The sequence below is a fragment of the Columba livia genome, chromosome 7 (genome assembly GCF_036013475.1).
Source record: "Columba livia isolate bColLiv1 breed racing homer chromosome 7, bColLiv1.pat.W.v2, whole genome shotgun sequence".
Taxonomy (NCBI): domain Eukaryota; kingdom Metazoa; phylum Chordata; class Aves; order Columbiformes; family Columbidae; genus Columba; species Columba livia.
In genome coordinates, this window is record NC_088608.1 from 483,811 (window position 1) to 496,733 (window position 12,923).

General features: G+C 55.1%; 1 protein-coding gene across 2 annotated transcripts in view; it reads left to right on the plus strand.

The window, feature by feature from the left end:
• The first annotated feature begins 8,929 nt into the window (after positions 1-8,929).
• Positions 8,930-12,923, plus strand: part of ACVR1 (activin A receptor type 1) — a 50,879-nt gene continuing 46,885 nt past the window's right edge. Inside the window, exon 1 of one of the 2 annotated variants that reach the window (XM_065070122.1) lies at positions 8,930-9,094. In XM_065070122.1, the coding sequence (XP_064926194.1) occupies positions 9,087-9,094 (8 nt within the window). In that variant the 5' untranslated portion in view covers positions 8,930-9,086. The remainder of the gene's footprint in view (positions 9,095-12,923) is intronic. The other variant, XM_065070123.1, reaches the window with a different exon arrangement.

Here is a 12,923-nt window from a genome sequence, read left to right on the forward strand (position 1 = left end):
CGCGCCCGGCATCTCCGTCAGGCCACCACGGTGTTAACAGCTCGCTACTTGATGCAAGAGGCTGTTTCTGTCTACACTGCATTTCTAATATTTAATGATCTAGCATTTTCTTAGTGTGGAAAGGTCAGGACCGAAAGCAGAAGCCTGCAGTGGAAGGCAGGCCCCTTCAACACCCCACGTGGGAACACAAAGCTCGTCACAGGTCAGCAGAGCTGTCACTGCTCTGCTCTGTGTAAAATACCTTAATCACGGTTCAGAATCATAGACATGAAACACCAGGCTCCATGGGCTGAAGCGCAGGGCAGATCTGCTGGGTGCACACAAGGCTCTGCCCAGCAGCCCCGGGACGGGCAGCACCGGGGACCGAGGTGTCCCCAGCCCGGGAGCCCTGGCCCAGGACTGTCCTTGTCCCTGGGGGCTCGGGGGCATGCACCTGTCCCACAGCCGGGACACTGACCCAGCTTCCGTCAGCATTGTCCTGCCCGCTCCCCCCTGCTGGGTGCCAGTGCTGATCAGGGCAAAACTGACGTCTGGTTAGTGCCTGGGGAGAAATGATGGCTAATGAATGAATTAATGACGAACTATGCATTCCAGTTGCTAGGAGTTAATTTTCAGAGAAGAGTCCCAGGTACCCCGTAGCTTCTCGCCGGCAGGACAGAAGGGAAGGAGGCAGCTGCCACCTTGTGTGGAATCCTCTGTTCAGGCAGGAGGCACGGACAGAGAATTTCTTTCCTTTTTTTTTGGTCACATCTTTGATAAACTCTTCACTTATCACTGAAATGCAGCCAGCTCTTCATTTCAGTAACTTCATGGGCTTTTTTGAGAAAATGTGCGAATATTCTTCTGCCTTTATTGGAAGAGATTTTTTAATTACACGTCTGTGAAGTTAAACAGGCATCCCCGACCAGGAGAGCACATCCCTTTTATTGTCTTTGCCCTGGTTCAGTGAGGCTGGTCCCAGCCCCCCCAGCCAGGGACAGCTCCCCGCCCCCCGGCTCTGCCCAGGCACGGTTTCCCCCTTCCCTGCACTGTCTTGGCTCAGCTCAATGTCCTGTGGTGGGCGAGTTCCACCCAAGCCCTGGGCCTGGTCTGGCTGGGCAGGGGCTGGGCAGGGGCGGACGGTGCACCGGAGGTGCCTGGCTCAGGGACACATGTCACTTCTGGCATTAACAGCATTTCGAGGGCCACCCACGGTCACTCAGTGCTCCATGACCAGTCAGCTGAGAGCAGGCAGGTGCTTTCCCGACAGCCAAGCAAAATCCCAGCTTACACTTGCTTCCTACTGCATTTGCAGTTCTTTTATCTCTGCACTGGGCTGGAAAAGGCCACAGGTGAGGGCAGGCAGGAACAGAACGGTGCAGCGCGGTGCTGCTGGCTGCACAGGGTCTGCATGTGCACATCTCCTGGGGCCATGGGGAACCCAGGGAAACTCCCTGCGGAGCAGCCCTGCCCTGTCCCTACAGCCCTGGTGTCTGTTTTGTGGAGGAGACAGTCAAAGAAGGCAGAAGTAAGGCAGATTGGTGAAGGAGGCTCATTCCGCCCATTCGGTCACCCCAGCACTGAGCTGCGCGCTGGCCAACCCTGGGTTTTGGGTGCTCCCTGGGGCTGCCTGACCCCATGTTTTGGGTGCTCCCTGGGGCTGCCCTCCCGCCTGCTCAGCCCCACGCCTGGTACAGCTCCGCTGGCTCATTTCCCGTTGCAGGTAATGAGACAAAGACAATTTAATTCAGTACGCCGGGGCGGACAGCCTACCAATCGACCCATAGAGGAGCCTGATTTCAGCACTCACAGCTTCTGGACAATTGATATAGGAGCTGTTAACTCCTCTAATTCCCAATTATCCAACTATGCAGGGTTATAATGCGGCAAGAGAGTCAGGGGTGCACATAGTATATTTTCTGTGTAGCTGCTCTGAGTTTTCACATAGGTCTCACTTTGCTGAATTCTGAAAGCACTCCTTTACTTGGCCAGCAGTTGCAATTCTGTCATATAGATGAATCTCAGATTATCACCAAATCTGTAAAATTTCCTTATTGCTTTGCAAAAAGAAACCTAAGCCAAATAAATCCCATTAAGGCCAGTAGAGCGAAGCATCCTTTCTACAACGACGACCTGGCTTTATTTCTTACCTCCGGCCGGCAATCCTACCTGCTGCGAGCAGCCGCTCCGGGAGGTTCTGTGACTGCTCCCGGCCCCTCCGCTCAGCCGCGCAGGCGCTGTTTGGGGCTGAGCAGCGGCAGGGGCACTTTGCCGTGGACCAGAGTATATTTCAGCCGTGTTTTGTCACACACACAACTGCTCTCCCCAGAAAGGTCCTGCAGGTCAGCATCCAGCTGAGTCGCTTTGAGCTTGTCCAAGAGAGAAGGACATCAGTGAGGCTGCAGCCTTATCTGTGCCAGCTGCCAAAGATCTGAAGAAATCTGGGACCTTCCAGAATGCTTTACTTTAAATATAATGGTATCTCGCAGCACACGCTGCCCTTAGCTGCATTAGGCTGTCTGCCCTCTGATATATTGCTGGGCTATTTCTGTCATGTCCAATATTAACAGACATTCTCCCTGTTTCCCTTTCCAGCTGTTCAGAAGCATCACAGTGAGCAGACTTCGCTTCCTTCTCCTGAGTCAGACGATGAATTACACGTCCTCCCTTCACCAGCTACTTAATCTGCTGCTGGAGAGGGAAATAAAAATGGTGCCTGGCTTCATGAGAACTGATTGATGAGAACCATGTTCATACCGAGGCTGCCAGCCCTTTTAGCCTTTACCTCAGAGGAGCGGTAAGGACCTGTCCTTTGCTGCTCTGATCTCATGCCCTGTGCTTGGGAGGCATTTGAACCATGGTCTCTGATGGCAGATGCAGGAAAAGGGGGGACTGAGAGCTCACATCCAGCTCCTCCTCTCACTCCTAGGTGTAAATTCACCGGCTGCAGCCCACTTCTCTTTCCTGTGTCCACTTTTGAACAGGAGAGCAGATGTCATGAGCCACTCCAAATACTTGGCATGATTTTCCAGCACAGAGCATGGCCACGAACCCCAAGCAGAAGGCTGAAGAAACCTGTCACGGAGCGGGTCTGTCAGCGGTGGTGCAGGTGACCAGACCTTTGGGGCTGACCAGACCCTTAGCCCACGGGCAGGTGCGAGTCCCGGGAGAGAGGAGTGGCAGAAGGGATGGCAGCGCCCACGACAGCTGCTGCCCGCTTGTTTTGCTCATGGCAGTGCTCACGACAGCTGCTGCCCACTTGTTTTGCTCCTGCAGAGGCCACGGCTCTCTCGAGTTGACCCCAGAGCTTCAGACCACAGGGAGACATCTGAAGATTGACTCAAAAGCCAGGAACATCTTTATCAGACAACTGTGGGGCTGAGGCATTGCTTTCTGCCTGCCCCGGTGCCCCTGCAGCTGCCCTCCCGTGTTGGTGCAGGGGGGCAGTAGCGTCCAGCTGGGCACTGTGGGCTCCATGGAGAGCAGGGGCTTGAGGGATGGGAGCATCCCCGTGCGCAGGATGCACCATGCTCGCTCCCTGCCTTGCTGTGCTCGCTCCCTGCCTTACCGTGTTCACTCCCTGCCTTGCCGTGTTCGCTCCCTGCCTTGCCGTGTTCGTTCCCTGCCTTGCCGTGTGTGCTCCCTGCCTTGCCGTGTTCGTTCCCTGCCTTGCCGTGTGTGCTCCCTGCCTTGCCGTGTTCATTCCCTGCCTTGCCGTGTGTGCTCCCTGCCTTGCCGTGTTCGTTCCCTGCCTTGCCGTGTGTGCTCCCTGCCTTGCCGTGTTTGCTCCCTGCCTTGCCGTGTTCGCTCCCTGCCTTGCCGTGTTCGTTCCCTGCCTTGCCGTGTTCGTTCCCTGCCTTGCCGTGTGTGCTCCCTGCCTTGCCGTGTTCGCTCCCTGCCTTGCCGTGTTCGCTCCCTGCCTTGCCGTGTTCACTCCCTGCCTTGCCGTGTTCGCTCCCTGCCTTGCCGTGTTCACTCCCTGCCTTGCCGTGTTCGTTCCCTGCCTTGCCGTGTTCACTCCCTGCCTTGCCGTGTTCGTTCCCTGCCTTGCCGTGTTCGCTCCCTGCCTTGCCGTGTTCGCTCCCTGCCTTGCCGTGTTCGTTCCCTGCCTTGCCGTGTTCGCTCCCTGCCTTGCCGTGTTCGCTCCCTGCCTTGCTGTGCTTGTTCCCTGCCTGACCTTTCCAGGGTGTTCTCAGGCTGACTGCCCAGGCTGCAGTGGGAGCATGTAAATACATGCCCTGGCACAGGCGTTACTAAATCAGGCACATTAAACCACCTTCTCTCTTTAATTACTGCCTTTGATTGAAGTCATGGCAGGCTGATGATCGTAGCTTGTCCTTCTCCTGCTTCCTCCTCAGCCCTGTTGCATGGACCCGTTGGACAAACCCTACGTGGTCCTTCATGTGGTGGCACTAACCAGCACTGGAGTCGGTTCCGGCCGTGAGCCTAGGCCTTGGCCAGAGACAGAGGTGACAGAGGTGCCGTGGCTGTCACTGCAGAGGTGCTGTGGCTGTCCCAGCTCTGAGCTCAACACCTCCCACCCAGCTGGTACCTGGCAGCGCCTGTGAGCTGGGGATCACCGGCAGCCCCTCATGGCTGGTGGCACTGGGGGTGCAGGGGGCTTGTCCTCTCCCTCCTGGCACCGGCGCCCAGTGGTCCCCCGGCAGCTCCCACGCAGCCGCGGTGCAGCCAGGGGTGCCGGCCATGCGCTGGCACGGACCCGAGCGAGCGCAGAGCACTCAGCCTTCAGCTGGGCTTGGCAACGGGACATTAACATGTGTTACAAACCCTGGAACTTAAATATTTTGCTGCTATAAATGTTAGCAACGAGTGATCTCGTTACATTTAAATGCCAGATGACAGCAGCAGAGGCCAAAAAAAGCACCGTCCCCAGCCAAGCGGAAAGAGAAGGGGGTGACTGGGCCAGCAGGGCTGTTGGGTGCAGGATGGGTGCTGGACATGCTGGGGACACTGGTGCCAGGTGGAAGCGGGCAGGGGGACAGCCCAGCCGCAGGCACCGGGGAGCGAGGGCCGGTGCATCGCTCAGCAAAGTCACCGAGCTGCACCCGCGGGTGTGCGCGGGGACGTGTCCCAGCCCAGCGCCTGCAGGGGACAACCCACCCGGTGAGGGTTCTGGCCTTTGAAGCGTCCCGCGCCCAGCCCTGCGCCCCGCGCCGCCGGCGGCATTGCTCTCGTGGGCTGGGACTTGGCACGCGCAGCCTCCCACCCAGCTGGGGAGCAGTTTTAATCATTGATTTTTCGACATAACTTCAATAAATTCCAGTTGGCTGCTCCTAAATAACACCCAGAGCAGAAAGAAGTTGCTCAGCCACGTGAAGCGAATCTTCACAATTAGAGAACTCGAACACTTTTTGGTGGGTGTTTCAGTAAAAACAAAATGTTGCATGTGATCGGTTTGGAAAGCAGAGATGACTAATTACAAGTGCTATTTTAAAAAATCGAGTGAATATGAGTTGTGCTACTAATGGTCAGATGCAAGAATATGGATAGCTTGATTTATAATAGTATCAGCGTGTAATTTGTGTAAAAGTGAATTAGTAGCAACTCCACGCTATTGTTAGTTACTTGGAGATGGGTTCTCCCCTCTGCGCTCACCTGGCCCCCGGCGCCCCCGCGGTCCCTGGGCTCACACAACAGAGCTGTACCTGCAATGGAGGGACAGCGAGGAACACAGGAGGTGCCCGGGGTCAGGCCCCCTCCGAGCAGCTGGGACCGCACACGTGTCCTCAGCCCTGTCCTCACGCTAATTAAATCTCCTAGAGGAATTAATGGGAGCTCTGCATGCGCTGAACTGTTGGGACAGGCCTCGCCGCCTGTCTGCAGCAGCCCGAGCACAGCTCCTTTGGTGACTCACGCGCCTGACTCACAGACGCCTGATGAAACACATGTACCCGCAGTCCAGTCTGTCACAGCTAAATATTAAAACAACTCTTTAATTTCAAACCCAAGTACTTCCCGGGGTTTTCTCAGCAGCTGCACTCAGAACGACGCTGTGCTGTTCACTTGAGAAGGGGCAGTGATGTAACCGTTGCCACATTACAGCTGAAAGATTTGCTTATTTGCATGTATATATATAGATATATATTTAGAAATTTCCCCAAGGCAAAAGAAAATAATTCATGACAAGCAGCAGCTTGGAAGGTCACCAGGATTATTATTTCTGTACCGCAGCTCACCTCCAACACATAAGCCAAGTCTTTATGTACTGTTTTTAATAATGCTAAAAGAGTTTAAAACCTTAGCAACGCTCCAAGTAATTATTAAGAAGGCTTTTTCATGTACGGCCTCATTTTATGTACTTAAAAAAAAGATCTCTTCTTCAGTGTATTTTAGAAGGAATACAGCCCTCCTGTGCGAAGAAGCGTCCCGCGCCTCACCCGCGGCCGTGGCCGGCGGGATGCAAACCCCCCGCTGCACTGAAAACACACACGGAGTGCGTTTTGCTGAGTGAGGTGGCTGGTCGGGGGTCCAACAGCTCCTCAGTCCTCCAAGCGTTTCCTGTCTGTCATCGTTGAACGGTGTGAGCTGTTTCTGCACTCGAAAGCACTGCGACGCGCTCTGACTGGAAATTGCAGCTGCTCCAGAGGGCGGCAGAACTGGTGAAGTACAAGGGGCTTCAGGTTACCATGGCAATAACTTCAAAACAGAGAAGCCCGATTCTGCTGTGCTGGCTGTCTTGTCGGGCGTTTTCTCGGTGGAGGCTGACAGGGCGAACCTGCTCTGCCGCCCAAGCCGCGCTCTGCATGCAGTTTTCTTCTGAGGCCCACGTCTTTCCAAAGAGCTTGGTATTTGCATGAACATTAGTGGGTTTCTTCTAATGTCTGTGTGCGGCAATTTATGTGCATAGAACTCCTTTCACAGGGACACGCCATTATTACACCTTGATTAATGCAAACATTATCCAGGAAAAATGTTCAGGCTGGACTCTGACATGGCAAGAGCAGCTACAAGAGGTGCTCTGCTGTGAACCCCAAATTTAATCAGGCGCCGCTCCCTGTACAGCCGTGCAGAGTCAGCTACGCATGAACACGCTCATTAAATCCGTAACACCTTTCCTTGGGGGGCTGTAGAACACCCGAAAAGCCGTGTTTCGTTGTCCTCGCTGTGCTGCCCCGGTGACCGAGCACAGAGCGACGGCCCCGGGATCCTCCCGACACACCAGCCTGAGGCACAACCAGCAGCCCTGCTTCCGAGACACCGCCGCAGCCATTCAACCTTGTCACCGCATTCCGCTTACATTGCAGCCCTGGTTTTCTCCTCAAATAATGTTATTACAGATAAAATTCTACTTACAGCTGGAATTTCCTGTCAACACTTATGATACTGACAGAAAAGTTAATTGAAAAACCCCCCGCATCTTTTGGAAAGCAAATTTATTTGTAAGGATGCTTATGATGATGAATGATGGTATTCAAAAGGGCAGAAAATTAGTTATATTTACAGATTATGCTGAGATCACTAACGAAATTCTTCCCTGATCTTCACTATTAATTAAAAATCAGCTGCGTGCAAACTGCACACGATCCAGCTATGGGAGGCTGTGGGCAAGCACTGCTGGGTCCTAATTCCAGTTTCTAGCACTGGTTCCTTCCGTGGCCTTGGACGAGCACTTGGCAACAGCTGTCCCGCAGCGAGCCGCGGGCGGGCTCTTCAGAAAACGACAGTTTCCTAAACTGACCTTGTTTTACCAAAACTGAAGCAGAAACTTCCTCGTGCAAAGAGTTTCTAACCCATGCAGTTTCTCATGTTGCCTGGAAATCCTGCAACCTGTCATTAGTTGGAGATGGCTTTTAATCCAACAACGTCACCCTTTGTTATGAGCTCTATTAACCACGTGTGCTACTATTTCCAAAAGTGCCTTGGGCTGCAAATAAGCACCTAGATTTTCAGAAGTGTTGGCTGTCAGCACCACCTGTGGAGCCCCAAGGGAAGCCTTGGCGTGTCTGGAAATTCAGCTGTGTACTTAGGTTCTGTAAAGCTGTGTTTAGATACTCAACCTCTAGTCTTCCCTTTTGGAAAATGGTCCTTGTTGGAGCTGCGTTTTCTCCTGAGGAACAGCTACACATGAGCTGCTCCAATGTCACATGTGGTGATTTGGCGGTACACTGTGAGGAATGACTGGCTTTGTACCGCTGAGCCGAATGCAGACCTGTGTGTATTTTAAGGGAATTAGTGTTCTTTTCCCAGTTTAAAACACCCCCGTTACTCACGCCGAGTCAAACCCCGGCCCGCCCGGAGCGCGTTAACGGGCTGTCCGCACGGCCGGGCCGCGGGAGCGGGGACGGGGGACGGCGGGGACGGGGGACGGCGGGGACGGGGGACGGCGGGGACGGGGGACGGCGGGGACGGGGGACGGCGGGACCGTCCGAGCCGTCGGGGACACGGTCCGTGTCCCGGCGGGTTTGGCACACAAGCGCCGGCAGGACGGACTCACAGCCCGAGCGGCTGGGGCTGGGACTCGCCTTCCCGCTGCCCGCCGAGTCCCCGTGCCGAGGGAAAGGGAGGTTCCCGGACAGCCCCGTGTCATGGACGGGGTCGGGAGGGTGTGCGGAGCCCCGGGGGTCAGCGCCGTTCGGGGATTTCCGGTGCGGGCAGTGTGCTCAGGGTCGCCCAGGGCGGTCTAACACGCAGGGCTCGTGTCCCGAGCTGCCGCCCCCAGTGCCGCTGCCGCCCCCAGTGCCGCTGCCGCCCCCAGTGCCGCTGCCGCCCCCAGTGCCGCTGCCGCCCCCAGTGCCGCTGCCGCCCCCAGTGCCGCTGCCGCCCCCAGTGCCGCTGCCGCCCCCAGTGCCGCTGCCGCCCCCAGTGCCGCTGCCGCCCCCAGTGCCGCTGCCGCCCCCAGTGCCGCTGCCGCCCCCAGTGCCGCTCGGCCAGCGCGGGGACGCCGGGGCGCCGCCAGGGGGCGCGGCGCTGCGCGGCGGCCGGAAGTGACGCGGCGGGCCGGGAGTGCCGGCTGCCGGCGGCCATTGCGGGCGGGCGCTGCCGCCGCCGCCCCTTTGTGAGCGCCGCGCCGCGGGCGTGCGGGCGGGCCGGGACAGCGCCGGGCGGAGAGCGCCGGCCGTGCCGCCCATGGCCAGCCCGCCGCCGCCATGACGAGGTGAGTGCAGCCGCCGGCCGGGAGCGGGACTGCGGGAGGAGTCGGGTTGGGCCGCGCCGGTGAGCGGCCGAGGGAGCGGGGCAGCGCTGCGGCCGGGCCGGGCCCTGTGGGCGGGCGGAGGGGCTCTGTCCCCCGCCGCGCTGCCCGAGCCCCGGCCCCGCCGCGGTGCCCGCCCTGGGCGGGGGGCAGCGCCCTGAGACCCGGAGCGGGTTGGAGCGGCGGCGGGCCCGCAGCGGGGTGGAGCGGGCGCCGCTCCCCGCCCGGGCTGTCAGCCCCGCACGGAGCCGCGGCCGCGCTGCGGGCGGGACACAGAGGGCTCGCTGGGGCTCCCGAAACTGCGCGAGTAGCGGTTGATGCTGCGGGGAGCGGGGCTGCCCTGCCTGCCCGCACCGCCTGCCCTGCGCCTCTGGCTTCATTTTTAGCAAACTCCATACGCTTATCCAAATGGGAGGTGCGAAGCTGTGCTGTATCAGGGTGAGCTCTCGAAGCGTGGCCGTGCTGGAGTTCCGTAGTTTGATTGGGAAAATAAAGTTACAGGCCAGAGTGTCTCCTTTGTGGTGTTAATCAGCTGAAGGTGCTTCTTCCCCTGCCAAACATGATGGCGTTTCGCACAGTGAGTCAGGAGAGGTCTAAGTCAGCCGGCTTATTTACAGCTCCGCATTCGGGAGGAGACAAAGGGGGTGGCGGGACTGCTGCCCGAGCTCCTCTCAGGGCCTTTGCTGGTGACGAGGACGGGTCGCTAGAAGCCGGCAGTCACTTCAGCCTGCTCAGGTCCGCCTGCTCACCTCGAGGCTTTTAGAACCACATGCTGGGCTGTGAAGTCTGTGGCATGAATACAGCGGGGGAAGCTGTCTGGGCAGTCTTTCCAACTCTGCTAGTCTATAAAAATGTGTTAAAATAACTTATTTCCAGCAGTACTTACTAAACCACTTCATTGTTCCCAAATTGAAAGAGAAACTCGTCTTCAGGAGGTTTGGGGAGAGCAGGGGTTTGTGTAGGTGTGCTGTAGGGACTAATCCATCACAACAGTCTTGTTACTGGTGGCATCGTGAGCTGGAAGCTTTCAGATTCAGGATGGAGCTGCAGAACTGGCACTCTTGTATTAAAACACTTTTTAGAAATGGTGCAATGAGCTTTCAGAAGAGAACAGATTCTTTTCCCAAATCTCACATTTTCTTGGTATGTGTTAAAGTTAATCTGTCCCAGATCTCAGCTTTTCATTCATGAAAACTCTTTTGGTTGCAGCAGGTTTCTGTGGTCAATGACAAGTATATTTTCAACTCTTCAGGTTTCTTTGTTTGTTTGTTTGCTTGCTGTAATAGGATTTTCACAGTGATCCTTATACCTCATCTTCAGAGAAAGGGCAGTGGCCTGGAATGCAGCAGGCACTTTGTAAATACTCTCCAGGTCCTGCCCTTGAAGGTCTAGTGCTGTTTGAAGAGTGCTGGGGCGCCTTGAAATTGAAATGCGTGAAAGCTGGAATCCTGGATGTGGAAAGCTCTCAAGTGCATGTCTGGTTCCTTTGATGACCATGACCGTAACTTCTTATTGGAGGAGGTGTTACAGACCTGCTTTAGGGGAACCAAAAGTTCCTGTGTGCGCTGTGCTGTCCCTGGGAGGTGCTAAGTGTGTGCAATGTCTTGGGAGGTTTGCGGTCCCTCCAGGACGGGGTTTGCTGGGGTAAGACCCGCATTCCTCTGCGTTTGGGGGCGGGGGTGCTGTCCTCGCCCGTGCCACACGCCTGGGAGAAGTGACTGACTGTAAATCTCTGCTCGTTTGTTGTCTGCTCTTGTCTGCGTCAGGACAGACTTTGAGGTCTGTTGCTGTGACTTAGGTCACCTCTCAACTATTTCGGTTTGTAAATAATCAGCTTTTACAGGCTTAAATCATAGTTAGGCCAACACTGTAGAAGGTGAGTCTGTTGTTTAAATGAAACAGCCTGAGGGGAGAAAACTCTGTTACATATTTTTTGTTTTAAGTCTTCTACCATGTTTCCAAGTTGCAAGATGAGAAACGTGGATCCTGACCTGGTCCTGAGGGTGTTTCCAGAGACCCTGTTGACAGTCCCTGCAGAAGTCCCACTGCACAGTAACTGTTGATAACTTGTCTTCTCATGACTTGTGTGTACGTTAGGAAAATGGAAATATTTTGGTTGTGTAGCTGTTGAGGTTGTTCCTTAGTGTTTTTACTCTCAGTAGAGAATACTATAGCTGCACTAGTTATTTACGAAAGTACTTGTGAAGACCTGAACGATGCACGCAGAAATTCAGCTTTGCCCTCCATAGACTTAACTCATAAAGTAACTTTGTCCCTATTCTGGTTTTGGAGCTTGGAGTTTCACACACTTCAGAGACATGAGTTGGTTTTTTTAAGCCTTAATAGCTGTATATTTGATATTATTATGGTTGTTTACGCTCTTCTAAATTAAGATATAATAAGTTGGTTGCATTTTTTTCTGCTGAGGTGACCTGATAAAGCTTACCTCTAACACCACTTAGGTTCTTCTGTAGGAGAATGTGAATGTGTTGAGGAGCTGAGGTGAAAGGGGAGGGCTAAATATAGCCGTTTCCTGCAGAACTTATCTGGGTTTGGGGCTCGCTGTCCACATGAAACGTGTCTGCCCCAGCCCGCAGAGAGCGGTTCTGCTCCTGTGTTGCCGCTCACGGCTAGCGCTGCAGTTACCACACCTGGCGGGCGGGCAGGTCCCGGTGCAGGCGTGGGGGCACACCGAGGGGTGCTGGCCAGGGCTGGGGACACGGGGCAGCCCCACCGGGCTGGTTTGCGTGGCTGCAGCCCGTGTGCTGCGGGGCAGGGACGGAGGCTTGTGCTGGCCTGCGGGGCTGCCGGGCACGGCGACTGCACGGGCAGCAAACAGCTTCTTTGGGAGGGATGCAGACGAGTCTGGGAGAGGGACAGAAGTCATTTAGAGAAACGGCCTCTCTGCCAGCCCCTGCTCCGTCCTTGCTTTGCTCTGCCACAAGCTGCCTGCTTCTGGGGAAGTACAAAGCAGTGGGCTCGTTAGCAGCAAAGAAGCTCTTGGGGTAGGAAGAGAACATAGGCGGGGGAAAGAACACCAGTGGGGTGTTGTGGGTGGGCTGTTTGTGGGTTTTGTTGTGTTGTTTTTTTTTTTGGCCAGCTGGTACGCTGAAGTCATGCTTAAATTTAATGAAAGCCTGATGCTAAAATAGGATCGAGGGACAGCCGTTGTAAAATAATTAGGCACCCTTTTAGCCCCCTTGTCCCTGCCAAAAAAAACCCTGATTGAATTCACTGGTGTTCTTCAGTATTTGAACTCTCAAATGGGCATCTCAGTGCCTGCTGTTGTATCTTTTATCTTTTCCCTGCACATGAACAGGTGAAAAGCTTAGCCCACTCACCTGTGCAGCTGTATAGAGCTACAGATTACAATGGTGGTGTTGATTGCGGTCGATTTCCGAGTGATAATTGTGCTTTTGCAGCCTCTCTGTGGATGGGAATTCCTGGAGACCCATTGGGGTGGGGTGCAGGCAGCCTTGATGAGGGTGTGCATGTGCGTTGGGGTAGTTCATTTGCTTTGAGACCTGACGGTGGTCAAGACTGAGACAGTTTAAGAGCATGTTAGTTATAGAGGTATCCAGCGCTGTCTGAAAACCTTTGACGCTCATTCCGTGACATGCTGACTGTTTTCTAGAAGGAACTTAAAGAGTGTACCGATAATCCTAGTGACATAAGTACGTTACTGCTTCCTTATGTGAAAGAAAGTAGTACTGTATGTTAGAAATGTACCGGTGCCTTTGCTAGCAGTTCAGATGCTGCCTTTCCCCTGGAAGGCCAGGACTGACTTTGTGAT